At 35.0% G+C, this 25,000-nt stretch overlaps 1 protein-coding gene across 1 annotated transcript in view; it reads right to left on the bottom strand.

Moving 5' to 3' along the window:
• The window catches only part of LOC137632798 (FK506-binding protein 5-like), a 77,905-nt gene that overhangs the window by 19,216 nt on the left and 33,689 nt on the right, over positions 1–25,000 (bottom strand). The window contains exons 2-3 of the mRNA XM_068364891.1: positions 21,858–22,893; positions 19,071–19,107 (exon numbers count right to left, since the gene is read on the bottom strand). Coding sequence (XP_068220992.1) covers positions 19,071–19,107; positions 21,858–22,893 — 1,073 coding nt within the window. The remainder of the gene's footprint in view (positions 1–19,070; positions 19,108–21,857; positions 22,894–25,000) is intronic.

The raw sequence follows: 25,000 nt of genomic DNA, 5'->3' as shown, positions 1-25,000 counted from the left end.
CACGCACACACACACCAGGGTATGCATACTCCCTCTCCCCTACCCCAGGCGTGGGGAGAGCTGAACGTGACCGGGTATTTACAGTATATATATATATATATATATATATACACACACATATATATATATATATATATGTGTGTGTGTGTATGTGTTTGTGTATATGTATATATATAAGTATATGTATATATATATATATAAATATATATATATATATATATATATAGAGAGAGAGAGAGAGAGAGAGAGAGAGAGAGAGAGAGATGGATAGATAGATAGATAAATAGATATATACTTGCTCTGTATTGTATAAGGGATATAAGCAAGTAACCTTGTATCGAAACATTGCTACCATATTTTGTGTCGAACATTTTGAATTTTGGTTCAAATATTCTCATCTTTTTAGTCGGAATAATTATCTTCGCCTTCCATACACATCTATAATTGATATCATGAGTTCGTTTTTAGAACCAAAGAATAATCCTTCAATTGCAAATTATTAAGGTATATATTCTTTTGTGAGATTATATATGTGTGCATGTGAGAGTGTGAAGTGAATCATGATATTCTTCCAAGAATTCTATCCAGCGGTCCCCCGAGCAATTAGTTCAAGCTTGGATTATTCCGGGTATATATCAGCGTTAGTAAAGTTCCCTTCTCTAAAGATATTGTTTTTGTAATGAGGAGACGTAGTGTATTTTCATAGTTTAGCAGAGAGAGAGAGAGAGAGAGAGAGAGAGAGAGAGAGAGTTGAAATAAAATGTCTAAGAAACAGACATTTTGATAGTTTTTTGCAAAACGTAAGGTATGTTCTTTTTTTTTTTACGGCGAGATATGCTTCTTCCTGTTTCTCACAGATGCTAGTTAAGAAGACATTAATATTATTTTCGAAAAAACGAATTCATTGCTCTCTCTCTCTCTCTCTCTCTCTCTCTCTCTCTCTCTCTCTCTCTCTCTCTCTGAGAGGCGAAGAATTGGATGGAATAGATGACAACATTATTTTTTAGTTCTTTTATCCTTCCTATTAATTGAAATGCTTTATGGCCCTTATCCAAGGCTGTTTGAACAAACTAAGGTCAAATGGAGAGGAAGAAGGATATTATGTCTAGAGTCACCTTATGAAGAAGGTAATTAGTTATCTGCTCCACGGCGTTATCGCAGATGTTATAGATGCCGAAAGAGGTGTTTCTGAGTTAGTAAAATATGTATTTTTTCTGTTTAAAGAATGCAAGTATCATTTATATTTAGATGTCTACCATTTGTTTTGGTCAATTATATTTATGGTCATGTACCGTAGACTTCAAATATGAAGATATTGTTAGAGCATAAATGGGCTAGCAAAGGTTTCCCACAAGAATGTATAAGGAGAATTTTTTTTCTGATCTCTTTTATATAATAAAACGTATGGATATAATTTTTTTCCTTTCTGGTCACTGGCATTTATTTCTCCCGTTGCCTCGGGAAGGGGTGAGAGGGACTAGTCGTACCCTGGTGTGAGATGGGTGCATATCTACTGGATATAGGTATTTAGCCGTCAAGTTGGACGAATCCCTTACACTTGTGTAACATGTACATCTAAACCTTACTTAACCGTATTTGACTTTCGAAGTCTAGTAGGCTAATTTTCATATTCATTTAGAAGTTTAGCAGAATTCTGTTATTGTAGAGTGAGGCGTCATTCTTATTTCGTGAAGAAACTCGATTGCAGAATGCTTTGAAGGATGAAGAAACGAAAGAGGAGACATTTCCCCTTCCATTTCAGTCTCATTTCGGAATAAGTCGGTTCGAAATACAATTTGATGCTGCCAGGATTTCCTTAAGGGTTCACTGGCAAGTCAATTTACCGTCTGACTGTCGTGCATTTGTGCTAATCCATTTCTACGCCACGACAGATAGCATTTACAGAGTGAAGATTTACCTTCGATCGTGTGTGTTGAGTAACCAGAAATTCAGGTTTTTTAATTAATTAGTATACGCGACCAGCAAACATGATTGTTAAATATTTATATAGATTGCACAGATTCAACCCTTCCCACCCTTCCCCCATTCCTCTCGGAGTATCAAAAGGGCATTCTACTCCCTCTCCTCCCTACCCCAGGGATGGGGAGAGATCGAGTAATTATACGCCTGGCAATGCAGCTAAGCGTGATTACAAATTATGTGTATGTATATATATATATATATATATATATATATATATATATATATATGTGTGTGTGTGTGTGTGTGTGTGTGTGTGTGAGTGTGTGTGTGTGTGTGTTTGTGTCTATGTATACATATATATATATATATATATATATATATATATATATATATATATATATATATATATATATACACATACACACAGACACTTTTTCTTCATTATACAGGGAAGATTATTTTCTCAAAATTCTTTATTTAGAATTTGATCTGCTGTTGATCCTCGTCCTCATTCTGGGGTCAATGACCTTCGATGTCGGGATGCCAGAAAACTTTAAATCATTCATTCATTCTTCCTCATTTCTGACCTTTATTCAAAAGAGAACAAGCAGCCCAATGAGGTTTCAGATTCAAATGTAATCATACATCGATCTAAAGCACTTCCTATCCTTCAGGTGATACATATACAGTAGTCCGAACATATACCTATTCATAGTATTTCTGTAAAAGTTATGCTTAACGAGCCAGGGTATCAGAGCATCAAATGGTATTTTTTTTTTTTTTTTTGTATAAAGACTGCAGATATCTTAGCTTCAAATATATCTATTATTTTGCGCAAGTTAGCAAGAAAAGGAGCTTTTAGCACTTGCTGGAGAATTGGTAATGTTACTCCACTTTGTTAATGTGTTTGTGGTAACTCGAGTCCAACTGATTATCACCCAATTTTCATAACTCATATATTATCTAAAGTGCTTGAACGTCTTTTGGCAAAACGCCTTAATAAGCTTGTGGAAGGTAATCATCTGTTCCCCAGTTTGCAATTAAGTTTTCGTAAAGGCCTTGGAGCATGTGATGCCCTTCTTATAATCTCCAATGCTGCAGAGAAATCTCTTGATTGTGGTCAGAAAGTTCATATGATTGGCCTTGTTTTTAGTGCTCCCTTTAATTGTGATAATCATGAGGTCCTTGTTTTTAAACTCAAACAATTGGAAGTGGGTGGGTCATTTCTTAACATCGTTGTTGAATTCTTAAGTAATAGATCGCAAAGAAATGTTGATGGGCAATAAATTGAGTATAGGAATGTGATATCTGGGGGTCCTCAGGGTAGTGTTCTTGGCCCAATAATGTTTATACTATATAACACATGACGGGGTTTGGGCTAGAGAATATGCTTGGTGCATATGCAAATGATGTTACACTCTTTGCATCAATTCCATATCCTGAATGTAGATCTGGGATTGCTGAATCCGTTAATAGAGATCTAGTCAAAATTAGTGCATAGTGCACATTATAGTGCATGAAGTTGAATCCAAACCAAATTTCAAGTGTGATCGTAAGTAGGTCAAAGACAGTAGCTCCTCAACATCCGGATCTCAGTATTGATGTTTCGTTAAGTCTATGACTCTTGAAATTTTAGGTGTAATTCTCGACAGCAAATTTACTTTCGAGAAACACATTAGATCTTCGTCTTCTTCAATTACACAAAAAATTGGTTTATTGAGAAAGTCTTTTCAAGATTTTCGGTGATCAAGCTATTCTGAACAAGTGTTATAATTCTTTCATTCTATTTTTCGAGCATTGTTCTCCTGTCTGGTCTTCAGCTGCTGATTCTCATCTTAATATTTTGAATAGGAAGTTATGGTCTATTAAATTTGTTTTCCTGATCTAGATATTAATATCTGGACCATCGTTCAATTAGTTCGTTATGCATGTTGTATAAGATTATTTATTTTCCGACTATCCTTTACATTCAGATCTTCCCGGACAGTTCCATCCTGTTCCTAACACTAGGTTGTGCAGTTAATTCTCATAGTCAGGGCTTCTTCATTATGAGACTCAATACTACACTGTATTCTAGAAGTTTTATTCCAGCTATGACCAAGTTGTGGAATTATCTTCCTAATCGGGTAGTTGAATCGATAGAACTTCAAAAGTTGAAACGTGCAGCAAATGTTTTTATGTTGAACAGGCTGACAAATCTTTTTGTAGTCTATTTATGAAATATCGGTTTTGGTGTTGTTACCGTTTTTGAAATATTTTATTTCAATTATTCTCAGATCGTTTATTTATTTCCTTATTTCCTTTTTCACTGGGCTATTTTTCCCTATTGGATCCCTTAGGCTTATAGCATCTTGCTTTTCGAACTAGGGTTGTAGCTTAGCTAATAATAATAATAATAATAATAATAATAATAATAATAATATTGATGATGATGATTATTTTAGTACAGTGTCCTTGTTTCTTATGTAACCTATTAGTTTTTGTGATTTTTATCAGCTTTTATGCTCTGCTAGGTGAGTTTATAATTTTTGCTAATCATAAGGCCGAAATTCTCCTCCTGGTCCTCACTTTCTATTTCATTATCCAGCAGAGAGTAATTTGTTTTGGTGTTACAAGACCTATGGTCGTAACTTCGCATTTTCCACAATTGAAAGGCAGTTGCCATTTCCCGGACCATTGACCTAACTTAATTAGATTCTCGCTTGTCTCAAAGCTTCTGCGTCTTGTGAGTTCGTAGCATTTATGCCCAATTTAGTATCGTCAGAGAGAGAGAGAGAGAGAGAGAGAGAGAGAGAGAGAGAGAGAGAGAGAGAGAGAGAGAGAGAGAGAGAGAGAGAGAGAGAATTATATTCCAAGTTGAATATTGTAATTTTTAAGAGAGAGAGAGAGAGAGAGAGAGAGAGAGAGAGAGAGAGAGAGAGAGAGAGAGAGAGAGAGAGAGAGAGAATTTCAGAGTTACTAATATTTTGGATGTCCCAAAGACTTTTTAAGTCCATTCTGGGAGATTCTACTTTCTCTTTGGTAGAGCAATTTGGTTTGAGCATTTAGAGAGGTTTTATAATGTCTAATTATTCTTGAACTCGTCTGTCGTGTTACCTTTTACTACATCCCCTGAAGTCTGTTCCATGTATGTGGTATTTTGTTTGTAAAGAATTTTCTACATTGAGTGGTGGTGTATCTTTTCAATTCCAGTTTGTATCCGTTACTTGACTGATTTTTGTTAAGCGTGACTAGATTGTTGTAATCTACATTTGTTATTCCTTTAATAATTTTGAATGGCTCTGTTAACTGTCCCCTTAGTCGTCGATTTTGTAGATCAAAGAAGTTCAAAAGTTCCATGCTCCGTTTATATTCAAATTGCCCGATTGTTGGAACTAGTTTGGTGGCCTTAGCTTTTACTGCTCCCAGTATATCTATATCCTTATGAATACTTGGAACCAAAAATTGGACTCTGTATTCTAGATTGGGTCTTACTATGATGTGTATATTTGTAGTTTAGTATCTTATTTTCTGTATCTTAATTGTCTTTTTATGTAACCTATTAGCTTTTGTGCTTTGTTTTCAGCTTTTATGCTCAGTTTAGTGAAGTTAAAATCTTTGCCAATAATAATGCCAAGATCTTCCTTGTGGTCCACACTTTTTATTTCATTACCAAGAAGTGAGAAATCTGTTTGGGGGTTACCATAACCTATGTGCATAACTTTGCATTACCAACAGTTAAAAAACATTTGCCTTCTACCGGGCCATTCACCAACCAAATTAGATCCTCTCCTGAGGCTTTTCTTTTACGTCTTCGGAGTTCGCAGCATTTATGCCTAGTTTAGTATCGCCGGAGAGAGAGAGAGAGAGAGAGAGAGAGAGAGAGAGAGAGAGAGAGAGAGATTTCAAATTAAGTAATGTATTATTTAAGGTAGAGGAAGATAATTACAGTATATTCTAAAATGAATAGTGAATTTTTCAAGGATCACGAGTGCTTTAATTTAGTTTTTTTTTTCCTTTGAGTTTGCATCTGTGATGTTATTTACATTTTTATACATTTCGTTTTAACAATATACTTCATGTATGATAACGAATGTGTCATGTATTATGAATAATGATAGTTATGATGAAAACTGAGATGGAACGCATGATTGATGTCGAAGAGCGAGGACGCCTCAAATGAGACAATATAGTCCTTACATTTAAATATGAATCCGAGAGCGTCTTCATTTTCTTTTATTATGCATTTTTGTTCGCTGGTAATTATGAGCGGTAATTGCGAAGTGGTCGAACTTACAAAGCTATCCTAAAAAGGGAAATGTTGAACTAAATAGAGTAGGTCAATCGTAGATGATGGATGGTAAAGTACTAGGTAAAAAAGCCCAAACATTATTTCATGTATTTGCAGGAGACAAATTGCCCCCAATGTACTCGGCGTGGAATGTGCATTATTGCCTCCACCAACGAAGTTGGAAGGAGGTTGTGTTTTCGGCCCTGTTTATGTGTGTGTTTGGTTGTGAACAGCTTTCTGACCACAATTTTAATTGCAGAGTAAGGAAAATTGTAGCGATTAATTTTTATGTAAAAAGCTGGAAATTATTAAATTTTTAAAGGTCAAGGGCATGGTAAAGAGAAATGTCCAGTTCACGTAATCAGCCATAATTTTGGACATCGTTTTCACAGACTTTAAACCTGATTCATATTTGAGTGTACGAAAGGTCAAGCAAAAGGTTCAGAAATAAGCTGCCTCGGCGGAGGTCTGCGCTTTGCTGAGTCCCCCTCTAGTTTTTTTTTTTTTTTTTTTTTAATTCGTATTTATCGTATATATTACATCTCATTTGTATTCAATACTCTAATATACACCTTCTGTGTATATGAAGTTCCCCTAATTAAAGTTGGCCTTTCATTCCCATTTCGTATTCCACCCTCTCGTTCCATTGAGAGTTTCTGTGAAACCCAAAATGAGTTTTCTGTGCAAGTAATATTGGTGCTGCTTCGCAACCCTTTTGTATCTTGGAAAAATCACTTAACTAGAACCCTGTCAGGCAGGATATCTGTAGGGGCGAGATACGTACGTGCACAGAATGAAGACATCTGCTCTCTCAGGGACTAAATATAGGATAAATGAGAGATGAATCGGTGTATTGTTAAAAACATTAGGTTGGAGACATGTATTTTTGCAGTTAATGTATTTTTCAAAAGATAAAAGACTGGAAGAGATGCAATCTTATACAGTGAATAGATATGTAATCTTGTGGACTGATATTTTAGCAACTACATATTTTTATAATGTTAAAGTCAGTAGCGGAATGCTGCGGTGCGCTTTGGGTGTTATCAAAGACTATTTTTAATATCCTTTTGGCCCCTGTTCGAACCTTCATTATTTCTATTTATGATGCCCCGCTGTCAAACATTCTCAGTTCCAGCGATGGACCACGTGGCCTAAATTCTACATATCAGTTGTTTTTCTATAAAAACGACAATACAAGTATATGTCTAAGTCATAGAAAAAAAGAAAAATCCTGATGATATTGAGGAAAGGTGATTTGAATAATGTTGGTAAGGATGTTGAGTGCTGGGACATTCTGATAAAGCAGAATAAATGTTGGGACTTTCTGATATCAGGATGTTAAATCATATGGAAAGAGTTAAGAAAAGAAAGCTTTGAAGCTGTGGCATGGGCTCATTCTTCATTAATTGGAATCGGGAAATTCTTTTGACATCTGAAGACGTAATTGTTATTATTTTCTCCAGGTCACATTCTTTCGAAAAGTTTGGTATTGTCTCTTTCTTTTCATGTTCAGCTCAATGAATTTCAGGTTTTGAATAAGCAGGAGAACGATGTCTTACATTCGCCTCAAACATGTTAGAAAAGTCTGTGAGAAAAACCTTTCAAAATACATCTTATTACTAAGAAAATTATTTTAAATTTGTTTTCATAAATCCAGTGACAGGAAACGTACGTAATTGGAAATAGTTCCTGCCCCCCTCTCTCTCTCTCTCTCTCTCTCTCTCTCTCTCTCTCTCTCTCTCTCTCTCTCTCTCTCTCTCTCTCTCTCTCTCTCAATTTTATTGGTAATCTTAAATTTTATTATAGTTTCGTGTCATTTGATTACCGTAAACAAAAATGTGCCTTTTTAGGAGGATAATAATTTTTCTTCGTTCCCTCTTTGTCTGCAACGTCCATTTATCGTATTCAATTAATGATAAACAAATCTGTGGCGACCCTGTAATTTTCGTTTTATAAATTATTTCATTATTGATTTGTACTAACGATTTAGTGTGGAAATTTTGCAGATCCATCCCTTCATAAAACGGAAACAAGAAGAAATTGAACTGGAATGTTTATAGAACCAAGCCATTCATTAAAGTCTGTTGAGCTCGTGTTAAGCATTTTATCTCCCTACATAGTTTCCCACATTAATACTTTAAAGAAAGTTATAACATCGTAACAGTGTAACATTTGCATTTAGTGGTTCGCTCGGCCATATCTGCCTCGCTTCGTTACTTGATAGCGTTGTCTAGAAATGGTGGGTTCTTTTGAAATGGTGCTAGAGTTTTTTCATATACTTTTTAGAGTTTTTCCTTTGGAAAATGGTCATGTTGGAGAAGTTACTTCACGTGTTTTATTTTATTTTTACCGATTTGGGTCATGAAATTCGTATGATAGGTTTTAGTGCTACCTTTAGCTGTCTTAATCTTGATGCCCTTCTCGCTTAAAAAAGATGTTATTGAGTGGAAAAATATTTAGTCGTGATTTTATTGCAAAGAATAGTTTGTGATAATTGCCATAAATGACTATAGTATCTTAATCTCTGGTGTTTTAGATTTTTTTATATTTCTTGTTTGTAGTTTACATCACCGTCTTGGCTGCTCTCCATATTAAGGCCTTTGGTCTTGTACCATTTTTGCTGTGGCCTGATCGGTAACGTCTCTGCCTTGTGTTTCCCAGTCGGTGGTTCGAGTCCCGCTCAGACTGGTTAGTTCCATTAGTGTCTGCAACCTTACCATCCTTGTGAGCTAAGGTTGGGGGTTTTTGGGGGAGCCTATAGGTCTATCTGCTGAGTCATCAGCAGCCACTGCCTGACCCTTCCTGGTCCTAGCTTGGGTGGAGAGGAGGCTTGGGCGCTGATCATATAATATATGGTCAGTCTCTAGGGCAATGTCCTGATTGCTAGGGCAATGTCACTGTCCCTTGCCTCTGCCATTCATGAGTGACCTTTAAACCTTTATGATAATGATAACAGTGATGAAATGAATTTCCTTATTGATGTCATGAAAAGTAGATAACTTAGCATTCATCAGAATTGATTAAGATGGTTGTTGAATTCAATTGATCTTTTTCCATGTTTCAAGGAAAAGGGAATCTGTAGAAGTGTGATGATTGGATGAAAATTGTAGTACAGGATTTTTCAAATCCACTTTACTTGTTGATTTGGGAGGAATAAAATTCACTTCGATGTTTTAAATGAATGTGTTATTATGCTATTATTCATTTTAACATCTTATATGAAAAAGATTAATGTTTGAAATCTACCTGCTCTGCTTTGGATCCGTAACATTTCAAATTTTGAACTATGTGCTGGTATCCGTGACAAAAAAAAATGACTGTTTAATTTGTTTTCCACTAATTTATAAGAAAAGTTATGCTTCCTTCATTTTCATGATTATTCTGTATTCAGATCTGTTCTTGTGAAGGCTTTGATGAGTTTTTATTGCTTACTTTCAAAGTTGAAACATTTGCTAAAATTCTTTAGTAACTGAGGATCTTGGATGATGCAAGGATTTCTTAGATGTAAAAGAAATTATTTAGTCAGTTTGTTACAAAGAAAAACAACAGCAACAACATTGATGATAATATCAATCACAATTTGATACTAGGTCACGTTTACATTAGAAATAGTGTTAGCTGCTCCCATGTCATTCATTCGAGATTTCTGGATTCGATCCTGTTGTGAGATACCAGTTGATATTACTTATGATAATGAATTGCGTGAAACCCCAGCCACTACCAAAGGACTGCAGTTGTAAAAGATTCCTGAATAAAACGTAATGGCACCAGTTATGATATAAATTAATTTAATTTTTTTATGCAAATTGTGGGATTCTTTAGTCCTAATTGTACCCTTTTATTTCTTATTGAAGTCCAGATTTTCCCTTATATTCTTGAAGTCCAAATTTTCTTCTTAAAAATTTTTAAGTCCAGGTTCTCCACTTTTACTTTCTTGAAGTCCAGATTTTCCCCTTTTATCACTTCTTCAAGTTCAGATTTTCCTTTTTATTATTTCTTGAAGTCCAGATTTTCCACTTTTACTCTTTCTTCAGGTCCAGATCTCCCTCTTTTATTACTTCTTAAAGTTCAGATTTCCCCCTTATTACTTCTTGAACTTCAGATTTTCCAATATTACTGTTTCTTGAAGTCCAGATTTTCTCTCTATTACTCCACAAATTTTTCCCTGTTACTACTTCTTGAAGTCCAGATTTTCCCCTTTTATTACTTATGGAAGTCCAGATTTTTCATATTCATTACTTCTTGAAGTCTACTAGTGCCTGAAATCCAGATTTCCCCATTTATCATTTCTTGAGGCTCAGATTTCCCCCATTTACTATTTCCTTAAGTCCTCATTTTCCCGTTTTCTCTGTTGATGTTTGTTAAAGGTTGTGAGGAAAGATGTTTGTTCCTGCACTTTGTGATTCATGTAAATATAATACTTATGATCTAAGATTTAACTTGTGAAAATACGCAATCAAAGGGATATGCGTAGTGATATACGGGTTATCTTGTAATGATACACGAATGCACAATTTAACTTACAAAAATACTCTGTTAATCATGATTTAACTCTTAAGAATACGCAAGTTATGTTGTACGAATACACTGTTATGTATCATTAGATTTGTACAAATTGCCACTGAAATAAATATGCGGAGTAATGTACGGGTTTATTTGCAATAATACAAAGTGATGCACGATTGAATTTGTAGAACTACGGTTTTATGCACAATTTACCTTGAACGAACACCCTTGATATACGATTTAGCTGGTAAAAAGTTCTCAAATAGCCATGAGGTGCAGAAACAACGTTAGAGACACGGATGCATCGAATAGAATCTCTCATTCTGAAGCCCTTTTTTATATGATATACATTTCGTCCTGAGAGGTTGTAAGTCAAAGGCACGTCGATGGTATTAACCCATTGCAAATGTCAGGGAACCTTCATAGATCAAAGTTCAAGTGTGGGGGATTTCTGGTGATTGCAAAATGTATGTTCCGGAATATCTGGAATCAAATCGAGGAAGATATTTTTTATTAGATTATTTATGGACCTCTTAATTTCCATTTAATGTTGATTTTTGAGAAGTTTATTTATAGATGTCAAATGTTTTTATGGAGTTTTGATTTGGTATGTGAATGACTTCATTAGTTTTATGCTATATTTTAGACCATTGCTTTCAATTTTTCTCCTCCATGCTCACAAACGTATTTGTAATTGTGACATTTCACCTTCCATTTCAGTCTCATTTCGGAGTAAGTCAGTTCGAAATACAATTTGAAGTTGCCAAGATTTCCTTAAGGGTTCACTGGCAAGTCAATTTACTGTCTGACTGTCGTACATTTGTACTAATCCATTTCAACGGCACGACAGATGGCGTTTACAAAGAGATTTACTTTCGATCGTGTTTGTTGAGTAACCAGAAATAGTGTTTTCTTTTTTTTTTATCTATTTCATAACTAGTATACCTGACCCGTCAACAGTGGTGGCTAAATATTTAGATATTCTTCTTCACCCAAGGGGTTAACTACTGTACTGTAATTGTTCAGTGGCTACTATCCTCTTGGTAAGGGTAGAAGAGACTCTTCAGCTATGGTAAGCAGCTCTTCTAGGAGAAGGACACTCCAAGATCAAACCATTGTGCTCTAGTCTTGGGTAGTGCCATAGCCTCTGTACCATGGTCTTCCACTGTCTTGGGTTAGAGATCTCTTGCTTGAGGGTACACTCGGGCACACTTCTATCTAGTTTCTCTTAATCTTGTTTTGTTAAAGTTTTTGTAGTTTTTATAGGAAATATTTATTTTAATGTTGTTACTGTACTTTGAATATGTTATTTTTCTTTATTTCCTTTCCTCTCTGGGCTATTTTCCCTGTTGGGGCCCCTGGACTTATAGCATCCTGCTTTTCCAATTAGGGTTGTAGCTTAGCATTTAATAATAATAATAATAATAATAATAATAATAATAATATGCACACTCTGATTCAACCCTTCCCACCCCTCCCCCATTTCTCTCGGAATACCACCAGGCTATGACTACTCCCTTTCCTCACCACCCGAGGAACGGGGAGAGATTAAGTGATTGTGCATCTTGCACTGCCGCTGAGCATGACCGGAATATTATATATATATATATATATATATATATATATATATATATATATATATATATATATATATATATATTTATGTGTGTGTATGTATGTATCTCTCTCTCTCTCTCTCTCTCTCTCTCTCTCTCTCTCTCTCTCTCTCTCTCTCTCTCTGTATCTATATATATATATATATATATATATATATATGTGTGTGTGTGTGTATATATATATATATATAGAGAGAGAGAGAGAGAGAGAGAGAGAGAGAGAGAGAGAGAGAGAGACTTGCTCTTAATTATATCATCATTGTCTCATATGCCTATTGACGCAAAGGGCCTCGGTTAGTTTTCGTAGGGAAGATTATCTTCTCAAAACTATTTATTTAGAATTCGACTTGCTGTTGATCATCTTCCTCATTCCTGACCTTTTATTCGAAAGAGAACAAGCAACCCAATGAAGTTTCGGATTCAAATGGAATCATACATCGATCTAAAGAACTTCCTTCCCTTCAGGTGATACATATACAGTAGTCCGAACATATACCTATTCATAGTATTTCTGTAAAGTTATGCTTAACGAGCCAGAGTATCAAAGTATCAGAATGGTGCAAACTAGACGAAAAGTTTTCCGTTTCGCTGTGAACAAAAATAGTTGCGAATCTTCCAGCATTAAATCCAAATAAAAAGGTCCAAGTTTGTTTCCTAACAAAACCTTTATTTTAAGTATCTGCAATTCTATCTCCTGCAAAATTTATTAGAATCTTACCTTCAAAAACATTATTATTTTCTAGTTGGTTTAGAAGAACCCAAAAACTTTATTTTCCAGGAAATGTAAAACTCTTAAAATGATTGAATTAAGCAAAACAAGAGAATCAAACAAAACAGCTGTATCAGTAACCGTATTTAAAGGTTTAATGGTGACTCGTGAATGGCAGAGGCAAGGGACGGTGACAACGCCCTAGCAGGAGAATGATCAAAAGACTGACCATATGCACATATGATCAGCGTCCAAGCTTCGTCTCAATTAAGCTCAGACCAGGGAGGCCAGACAATGGCTGCTGATGACTCGGCAAGTAGACCTATAGGCTTCCCCAAACCACTATCCGTAGCTTACAAAAATGGTGAGGTTGCAGACACTCCAAGAAACTATCGAGATTGAACGTTTTTCGAACTCCCGTCCAAGGCATCGCCAGGTAGGGACGTTTCCAAAAGGCCACCAAAACTCTGACGAGATCAATTCTAAATGTTTCCAGTATCTTTAAAAGGACTTATCGAAAGTCCTTTAATAACGAACAGATGTAGAATCAGTTACGTGTGGTAATGACAGTTATCAGTACAAAAAGGAAAAGGAAAAGGAAGTCACCACATCCATCTGGGAAGAGGACGCACTCATTTATTACGTGTTTACTCATGGCCCCCCCCACCCCCCTCCTTGTGACCCATTACCCTTCTCTGGAGAATGCCATGCCACTGATATTAAAGCGTATCTCGGAAGAATGTGCAACGTTAAGTCGATAACTGATAATAATAAGTCTTTAATTGGAAGTATTTACTAAAGATTTTATCAGAACCATAATATAACTTATTTATGTTTGTTGCTGCTTCGATGATCTTTCTCTTATCGTATTCACTTTTTTTCCTTCTTAGTAGGTAGTTATATTGACACGTATCAGTTTTGTATTCTACCCTTGTACTATCAGCTTTCAACCGATTCCACTTTCTTTCTTTAAGTCTTTTTCCCTCTTTTTTTTCGCTAAAGTCTCTCCATGAAACCAAGGAGATTGGTCTTTTCCATCGGTGGGCAAATGGTATCATATTCACTTTTACTCACTTTATTGTAAGTTGTTGTAAGACAGTTAACACACTTCGCTCCCAACAGACGTTGGTCATCTTGATCACAGGGAATGTTGATAGCATCATTTATTTTCGTTGTAACTTCTTCAATAAACACGGTAAGAGAAAAATTGGATTCATGTTTAAAGTTTATTTTCTTTACTATTGCATGTTTCTGTAGAGGTAGACTAAACGTAATAAGTTTGTACTTTTCTCTTCAACATTTATATCAGATACAGTATTATTCATGTCATCACTCAAAACTAGGTCCAACGTATGCCCATTTTAAGTAGTTGTACAGTCGACATTATTCACGAGTCGATATGTTTTTAATAACTCACTAAATGCCAAAGCGTCGGGATTTGATGCGTCATCCATCCAAAAATTGAAGTTGCCACAGATAACTAAATCGTTTTTCTCCATGATAATCATCTCGATGCAAGCACCGAATTCTTCAAGAAAGATACTAGTGTTTGTTCTCGGTGGTTTGTAGACTGTTAAAAGGATATTTTTTCATTTTTTATGCGTAAAGTTTATTTCAATATATTGAAAGTGTGTTATACTAGTTCTTTTTAACAATTTGAGATTTGAGTAACTTTTATGAATAATGAGTCCGACACCCCCACCAGACTTACCTTCTCTCGGTATGTGAAAGAATGTGTGTGTGTGTGTGTGGGGGGGGGGGGGGACGGGGGTCATTTCAGTGATCTTTGCCTTGTCCAAGTTATTTAACCATGTTTCAGATAATGCTAGTATGTGCAAATATTTCTCGTTTATCAATTCTTGAATTTGAATAGTCTTATTACCTACAGATTGTGTGTATGTATATATACATATATGTATATATATACACATATGAATATGTATATACACAGCAGAAATATCTTACTATATTTCTAAAAAAAAAAAAAAATAGAACAGAACGTGAAGGATTAACCTCAACCATTTGTGAAATAAAAGTTGATGATGATGATGGAGCAACAAGAAAACGATGTACAGACAGAGAGTGAAAATATTATTTAATCATTCTCTCGTATCCCTGAAGAGTGAGAACTTGAGAAGACTTTCTGGAAGTTACAAGGATAGAAATTTCAAGCAAATAATAAGGAGAATGTTATACAATATTTTGAGTCAGTAAACATTAATATTATATGTATTAATAGTTTTAATAACAAAATAGGTTTTACTTCTAGATAGAAATTATATTGATTATATCTATCAATATTTACTTTTATGAATTAAAATCTAATGTACGAAATTAAATGTTCAAAGTAGGGGAGGAAGTCTTGTATCAATCACTTCTGAGCGAATTTCTTCCGGAGTTCCAAGGGAAATCTTGAAGAACTCGTCCGGAGACTTGAGGCGGAATTGGAGAAATGTAAAGAAAATAAGATTTTCAACTTGATCCAGTTAAATATGCATAAAAATTACAATTGGGAATCATTTAGAAAAATATTTTTGTTTTTTTATCGTGAAAGTAATTCTAATTCCAAAAATAAGCGTTTTATAATTCAGTGATGTCGAATTTCATAATAATTTACATAATAATATCCGAAATTTTCAGTTGGAAAAATTATTCTGACTTGAACGTTCCAAATTCCTCTCTGTCTTCAGGGATATGATATGATGATTAAATAGTCTTTTCTTTACTGCGTTTCATTCTACCTTGAGGCGTCAGTGACCCTGGCAGTTATGACGCCGCCTAGTGTCAATGACCTTTGTAGTTGCGACGCTAGGCAACCTAATCAATCTTTAAACATGATCATATTAATAAAACCCTTGATATATTGTATCTCTCTCTCTCTCTCTCTCTCTCTCTCTCTCTCTCTCTCTCTCTCTCTCTCTCTCTCTCTCTCTCTCTCTCTTCCCCTTAATAAAAACTTAACGTGATGGAATTCATCTTCTTCGAGGATGCTCAGAAGTGTCTTGGGATTTTCGTAGTCTTTCAGAATTTTATTAACATGGGTCAGTTCCAACTACGTGTATTTTCTTGCGATTTTTCCTTTTTCTTGATGTCTCTACAACTTTTATATTCGCTGAAGATACTGGAACGTAGGATTTTTATGTCTTACATAGCTTGCGAAAGTCATCTTCTTGTCTGTTAACAATTGGTTGTCAAGCAAAGCTTCTATTACTTCTAAGTGACTGACTAATTATTCAAGAATTGCTTATTCAAGCACTTATGAATCAAAGGATAGATTAGCAATAGATCTATATGAGCTTAATTCCTGGTAGTCCAGAGCATTTTTCAGAGCTGGTGTGACTATAGCCATTTCCTCAGATTTGGGAAACTTGCATTCATTAATGCTTGCATTTGCTATTCTTATTATTATTTCGGCTAGACTAGAAAAGTTTCTCTCTCCAATTACTTCAGATATTGGCATAGGATCGATCGCGCAGTTTGTTTTCTTTGCTTTCTTGATAATTCTGTTGTTGTCATCTTGTGTTATGTTGTTAAATCCTCTTGATAATCCTGGTGATGTCATCTTGTGTTATGTTGTTAAATCCTCTTGATAATCCTGGTGATGACATCTTGTGGCATGTTGTTAAATCTTATTAATTTTGTCTGTGTCAGGTGTATCATTAATCTGATGTTGAGAGTATTTACAAATGACCTGGTTGTATTTTCAATTTCGTTTTTAAAGAATACTAGAAAATTATTTGCTAGTTCCTGGTCACTGTATCCATCAGGTAGCTTCTTTTCTTTTACATTTCCCATAATACCATTCAGGAGACGATACAACTTATTTATGTCTGTTGCTGCTTCGAGGATCTTTCTCTTATAGTATTCACTTTTTTTCCCTTCTTAGTAGGTAGTTATATTGACACGTAGCAATTTCTGTATTCTACCCATGTACTTTCAGCTTTTATCCGATTGCACTTTCTTTCTTTATGTCTTTTTTCCGTCTTTTTCGCTAAAGAGTCTCTATCAAACCAAGAAAATTGGCCTTTTACAGTTATAGTCTTTTCCATCAGTGGGCACATGGTATCATATTCACTTTTACTCACTTTATTGTAAGTGGTCGTAAGACATTTAACACACTTAGCTCCCAACAGACGTTGGTCATCATGATCACAGGGAATATTAATAACACCGTTTATTTTCTTTGTAACTTCTTCAATAAATAGGGTAGGAGAAAAATTTGATTTATGTCCTAAGTTTGTTTTCTTTACTATTGCATGTTTCTGTAGAGGTAGACTAAACGTAAGAAGTGTGTACATTTCTCTTCAACATTTATATCACATCCAATATTATTTATGTCATCATTCAAAACTAGGTCCAACGTTTTCCCAGCCTATATTATTCACTAGTTGATATGATTCTAGTAACTCACTAAATGCCAAAGCGTCAGGATTTGATGCGTCATCCTTCCAGAAATCTAAGTCTCCACAGATATCTAATTCGTTTTTCTCTATGATAATCATATCAATAAAAGCACCAAATTCTTCAAAAAAGATATTAGTGTTTGTTCCTGGAGGTTTGTAGACTGTTACAAAGGATTATTATTATTATTTTTTTTAAAGTTTATTTCTATATATTCAAAGCTTGTTACACTAGTTCTTTTTACCATTTTGAGATTTAAGTAACTTTCATGAAAAATGAGTCCGACACCCCCACCAGACCTACTTTCTCTCGGTATGTGAAAGAAGGCGTGTGTTGTGGGGGGGGGGGGGAAGCCATTTAAATGATTTTTGCCCTGTCCAAGTTATTTAACCATGTTTCAGATAATGCTAGTACTACATGTTGAAATATTTCCCATTTATTACCTACAGATTGTGTGTGTGTGTATATATATATATATATATATATATATATATATATATATATATATATATATATATACAGTATATACATATATATATATATATATATATATATATATATATATACACACACACACACCATACATACCTTAGTAAATTTCTAATAAAAAAAAATATATATATAGTATAAATATATATAAATATATATAAATATATATATATATATATATATATATATATATATATATATATATATATATATACGCAGCATAAATATCTTAGTATATTTTTAATTTAAAAAGAAATAGAATTACCTCAACCTTTTGTGAAGTCGATGATGATGATGGTGGAGCAGCAAGAAAACGATGTACAGACAGAGAGCGAAAATGTTATTTAGTCATTCTCTCTTATCCCTGAAGAGTCAGAAGACTTTCACGAAGTTACAAGAATAGAAATTTCAAGCAAATAATAAGGAGAATGTTATACAATATTTTGAGTCAATAGACATTAATATTATATGTGTTAATAGTTTTAATAACAAAATAAGTTTTACTTTAGATAGAAATAATTTTGATTATATATATCAATATTTGTTTCTATAAATTAAAATCTACAGACGAAATTATATGTTCAAAGTAGGGAAGGAAGTCTATTATCAATCACTTCCGAGCGAATTTCTTCCGGAATTCCAAAGGAAATCTCAAAGAACTCGTCCAGAGACTTGAGCTGGCATTAGAGGAATGTAAAGAATAAAAGATTTTCAATTTGATCCTGTTAAATATTTATTAAAATTACAATTGGGAATCATTTAGAAAAACTTTTTTGCTTTTTTATCGTGAAAGTAATTCTAATTCCAAAAATAGGCGTATTAACATTCAGTGATGTCGAATTTCATAATAATTTACATAATAATATCCGAATTTTTCAGTTGAAAAAATAATTTTGACTTGAACGTTCCAAATTCCTCTCCGTCTTCAGGGATATGATATGATGATTAAATACTCTTTTCTTTACTGCGTTTCATTCTACCTTGAGGCGTCAGTGACCCTGGCAGTTATGACGCCGCCTAGTGTCAATGACCTTTGTAGTTGCGACGCTAGGCAACCTAATCAGTCTTTAAATATGATCATATGATAAAACGCCTGATGTAGGAGCCCTCTCTCTCTCTCTCTCTGTGTGTGTGTGTGTGTGTGTATGAAACTTACCTTTGAGGTGTATTTGCTATTGGAATGGCAAAAATATCTATTTAGGATATAATTGTTCACCTATATGCAACAAATATAGCCGTTTCTAGTCTACTGCAGGAATATGGTATCAAAAATGTCATTATTCTTGTCTCGATCTTGTCTAAAGAGAGATATATAATATCAGCTCTTGAATGATTAAGAACAGAATGAATAATTTAGGCCAATGCTAATTAAAAATCCTGTCTCCCGTTTTCCATGAGAGAGAGAAAAAAGAGAGAGAGAGAGAGAGAGAGAGAAGAGAGAGAGAGAGAGAGAGAGAGAGAGAGAGAGAGACCCTATATCAAGTGTTTTATTAATATGATCATATTTAAAGATTGATTAGGTTGGCTAGCGTCGCAACTACAAAGGTCATTGACACTAGGCGGCGTCATAACTGCTAGGGTCACTGACGCCTCAAGGTAGAATGAAACGCAGTTAAGAATAAAGTATTTAATCGTCATATCATATCCCTGAAGACAGAGGATTTTGGAACGTTTATGTGCCTTCTGAAGCCTATTGGAAAGCTTGGTGAACTAGTCTCTCTTAGGTTGTGTAAAGGTGCCATCCTTCTAACATTAAATGGTCTTTGGCCTCTATTTTAAGGTGCCATCCTTCTAACATTAAATGGTCTTTGACCTCTAATTTAAGGTGCCATCCTTCTAGCATTAGATGCTCTTTGACCTCTATTTTGAGGTGTCATCCTTCTAGCATTAGATTCTCTTTGACCTCTATTTTGAGGTGTTATCCTTATGGCATTAGATGTTCTTTGACCTCTATTTTGAGGTGTCATCATTTTAGCATTAGATGCTCTTTGACCTTTATTTTGAGGTGTCTTACTTCTAGCATTAGATGCTCTTTGACCTCTATTTTGAGGTATCATCCTTCTAGCATTAGATGGTCTTCGACCTCTATTTTGCGGTGTCATCCATCTAGCATTAGATGCTCTTTGACCTCTATTTTTGAAGTATCATCCTTCTAGCATTAGATGCTCTTTGACCTCTAGTTTGAGGTGCCATCATTCTAGCATCAGATGCTCATTAATGTCTATTTTGAGCTGCCATCTTTCTAGTATTAGATGCTCTTTGACCTCTATTTTGAAGTACCATCCTTCTAGCATTAGATGCTCTTTGACCTATATTTTGAGGTGCCATCCTTCTAGAATTACATGCTCTTTGATCTCTATTTTTATGTGCCATCCTTTTAGTATTAGATGCTCTTTGACCTCTATTTTAAGGTACCACCCTTCTAATATTAGATGCTCTTTGACCTCTATTTTGAGGTGCCATCTTACTAGCATTAGTTGTTATTTGACATATATTTTATGAGGTGTCATCCTTCCAGCATTAGATGCTCTTTGACATCCATTTTTGAGGTGCCATCTTTCTAGCATTAGATGCTCTTTCACCTCTATTTTGAGGTACTATCCTTCTGGCATTAGATGCGCTTTGACATCTTATTTTAAGGTGCCATCCTTCTAGCATTAGATGCTCTTTGACCTATATTTTGAGTTCTTATCGTTCTAGCATTAGATGCTCTTTGACCTATATTTTGAGTTCTTATCGTTTTAGCATTAGATGCTCTTTGACCTCTATTTTGAGGTGTCATCCTTTTAGCATTAGATTCTCTTTGACCTCTATTTTGAGGTGTCATCATTTTAGCATTAGATGCTCTTTGACCTCTATTTTGAGGTGTCATACTTCTAGCATTAGATGCTCTTTGACCTCTATTTTGAGGTGTCATCATTTAAGCATTAGATGCTCTTTGACCTCTATTTTGAGGTGTCATCCTTCTAGCATTAGATGCTCTTTGACCTCTATTTTGAGGTGTCATCATTTAAGCATTAGATGCTCTTTGACCTTTATTTTGAGGTGTCATCCTTCTAGCATTAAACTCTCTTTGGCCTATATTTTGAGGTGTCATCCTTTTAGCATTAAATACTCTTTGACCTTTATTTTGAGGTGTCATCCTTCTAGCATTAGATGCTCTTCGACCTCTATTTTTTTTGACGTGTCATCCCTCTAGCATTAGATGCTCTTTGACCTCTATTTTTGAAGTGGAAGTGTCATCCTTCTAGCATTAGATGCTCTTTGATCTCTATTTTGAGGTACCATCCATCAAGCATTAGATGCCCTCCGACCTCTATTTTGGGGTGTCATCCTTTTAGCATTAGATGCTTTTTTACCTCTATTTTGAGGTACCATCCCTCAAGCATTAGATGCCCTTCGACCTCTATTTTGGGGTGTCATCCTTATAGCATTAGATGCTCTTCAACATCTATTTTGAGGTACCATCCTTCTAGCATTAGATGCCCTTTGACCTCTATTTTGAGGTGTCATCCTTCTATCATTAGATGCTCTCTGACCTATATTTTGAGGTGCCATCCTTCTAGCATTAGATGCTCTTCGACCTCTGTTTTGATGTGCCATCCTTCTACTATTAGATGCTCTTTGGCCTCTATTTTGAAGTACCATCCTTCTAGCGTTAGATGCTCTTTGCCCTCTATTTTGAGGTGCCCTCTTCTTGCATCAGATGCTCTTTGACCTCTATTTTGAGGTCATCCTTTTAGCATTAGATACTCTTTGACCTCTATTTTGAGGTGTCATCCTTGTCCCGTTTTGGTTTCTTCTTCTTTGGTTTCCTCATCAAAAGTTTTCTTGTGGGTCTGTCTTCTCCTTGTTTTTCTTCCTTCTCAACGACTACTTTATTGTCATCTTCTATTGCATTTTCACACCTTTCAACGTCACCCATCCCTTCTTATTTTACAACCTTTTTCCAAATCTCTCTTCTGAAGTTCCTTCTTCAGTGAACAGATGACATCTTCCGTTGCGGACAATTCTTTCTTCATTTGATCTACTATATTGGTCATTCGAACAATCTTACCATTCAAATTCTTTTCTCGTTTAACTTTGTTCTCCAGTTGTTCCCGAGGACCTTCATTCTTCTTTGTTATTGTGAACACTGCCTCCTTTAGCTCATGATTTTGTACTAGAGCTTTAGAAATCTCCCCCTGCAGCTCTTCTACTAGACTTTGGTGTCCTTGGCTTCTTTTCTGATTATGGACATCATTTTTCTCCTGAGCCATTTTCAGCTCCGCTTTCAACTCTAGAATTGATTGATAATAATCAGCAAGTTGATTTTCATGGGATTCAATCACAGCCTGTTTATTGGCAAGTTCCTTAGCCATGTTTTCATTCTTTCGCCTGAGATCTTCAATCTCGGCGTCTCCGTCCGTCTGAACCGTTACATCTTTGTTAGAGACTGGTCCAGTTTCTAACTGAACTTCTACATCTCTGTTAGAGATAATCTGTTCAATCTCTACCTGAACTTCTACATCTCTGTTAGAGATAAGCTGTTCAGTCTTTACCTGAACTTCTACATCTATGTTAGAGGTAAGATGTTCAGTCTCTATCTGAACGTCTACATCTCTGTTAGAGGTAAGATATTCAGTCTCTACCTGAACTTGTAGATCTCTATTAGAGACAACACTCCCTGTGCCTCCTGGCAGCAGCAGCTGTTCCTCCTCGCCGGAAAGCAAAGGCTCCTTCCCACTGATGACAGCTTCTGTCTCCTCAGAAACTCCGTCGAGTTCCTCCTGGTCCAAGATAGGCTCAAGTGCCTCACTCTTTTCCTCCTCGGCCCAGAATTTCCTCATCAGAAGACCACCTCCCAAAATGGTTGCTGGTCCTGAAACCTGTCTTCGGAAGAGGGACCTCCAAGTAGATATTTCTTCCCGTACTGGCTGATAGCTCTCAATACGTTGTTTGTGAACATCGTTGCAAAACTCAGAATGCAGATCACTTGACTTTGATCAGGTATAATTTGAAGAAATCGAAGTAGGTCTTCGCAGGATTATCAATTCCGAGATTGAAGGAGTTTTGAGGACTGGAGACGTCTTCGTTGGCTTCGAGATCGTCTCCTGAAACTTATTCCGATTATAATTCGAATGAGAGCGAGATTTTGAAGCCTTCTTCGTTCGCTTTGGGAAAAATCTTCACTCAGTCTTCACCGAAACTTACTTTCTGCTCTTGAAAAAGACAAGTTTATATCTATTTCTAATTTTTTTTTTCAAAACACGAATCTTATTCCGCCATTGAATATTTCTCTAGTAATTTCTTTTCCCCGAAGGAAATATATAGATAGATAGATAGATAGATAGATAAATAGATAGATAGATAGATAGAATTGTATTTATAAAAAAAAGTTAAAATTCTTATGAGGTGTGAATGAAGACTCGGATGAGAACGGGATGGTGTGAAGCCTTCTGAAGACATCGTTGGGTCGGAGAAGAATCTTCTGGTCTTCACCGAAGATTTCTTTCTGCTCCAGCAGAAGTCTTGCGTTTTTCTCTTGTTTTTTCTTTTCCTTTTTTGAAGAGACGAATCTAATATCTCCATTGACTATTCCTTTCGTAATTTCTTTTCCCCGAAGGAAATCTTGAAAAAAATCTTACAAAAAAGAAGAGAGAGAGAGAGAGAGAGAGAGAGAGAGAGAGAGAGAGAGAGAGAGAGAGAGAGAGAGAGAGAGAATGAAGCGTCGTATGATGCTAGAGAAGAAATGTATTGGTTAGTCTATGCGATATATAGTATTTTATATATTGCTTTTACTATATCATATTTATATGATATAAAGTATTTATATGCAAATTTATATATACATACATATATATATATATATATATATATATATATATATATATATATATATATATACTGTATATATATATATATATATACACACACATTCTCTTCTGTCCTCATACACCTGATAACCAGAGTGGGGATCCAATATAGCGTGTCTGGCTAGATAAAAGACCTAATGACTCTATAGCGTCAGTATCTCAATGAATGGATGATTTTAAACCAAAACGCTCCACATAGTAAACGAACATTGCATTGTGAAGAAGGGAGCAGTGACTAGTGGAACCTGGAAGATAGTCTGGAAAAGCAAAACAAGAAGAACGTTGAAGACTAAAAGTTGATTTATTTGAAAGGATTCCAACAGAAAATACAGGAAGAAGAGGGAGACAGAAATGAAAACGGGAGAGAACATTGAAAGAATCCGAAAAGAACTTATGATAAGTCGTTGATCAGTGTAGCAGAGGGTGAATTTGAAATGAGAAATTGAGTCCATTATGTTGATTAACCAACAATGAAGATTTTGCAGAATAAGGTAGAAACTATGCAAAAGTAGAGAGTATGGAAGGATAAGAAAAAGATCAGAGTTTCTTCATTCTAAAGTAAGAAGAAAAAAAGGCCGAAGAAGTCTTCATAAGAGAATGCAGTTTCTAGAGCTGTAAAGGTATTCTCAAAAAGTCTTCAGAGAAGAATTGCGTGTTTTCGACGCATACATTCTCTCTCTCTCTCTCTCTCTCTCTCTCTCTCTCTCTCTCTCTCTCTCTCTCTCATTCTAATAGAACTCCTTAAAATGAGCAAAATAAACGAAAGAAAAGTGGGAAATCTTTCAAGATTACAAATTCGTTTCAGCTTAAGAATCATCATGTACATTATATATATATATAATATATATATATATATATATATATATATATATACATATATATATATATATATATATATATATCTATATATATATATATATGAATATATGTGTATATATATATATATTATATATATATTTATATATATATATATATATATATATATATATATATATATATATATATATATATATATATATATATATCAGAGGGAGGTTTTTCATGCAAACACCAAGATCAAATGTTGTAATTGTGTAATCTTGTCCTACTTCAGATGATGCTTCTTGGCTGCACTTCAAACATTCTTTAAATGTTTTGAGGTCTGTAAATGCTGCATTAATCATTTGGTGATACCCAGTTATAGTTTGGAGTATTGCGAGTAATAGACACAGATCCCCATACAGCAGGAATG

Source organism: Palaemon carinicauda, chromosome 3 (assembly GCF_036898095.1).
Source record: "Palaemon carinicauda isolate YSFRI2023 chromosome 3, ASM3689809v2, whole genome shotgun sequence".
NCBI classification, from domain to species: domain Eukaryota; kingdom Metazoa; phylum Arthropoda; class Malacostraca; order Decapoda; family Palaemonidae; genus Palaemon; species Palaemon carinicauda.
Note: the sequence above shows the minus strand (reverse complement) of the source record. Positions and strands in the feature narration are given on the sequence as shown.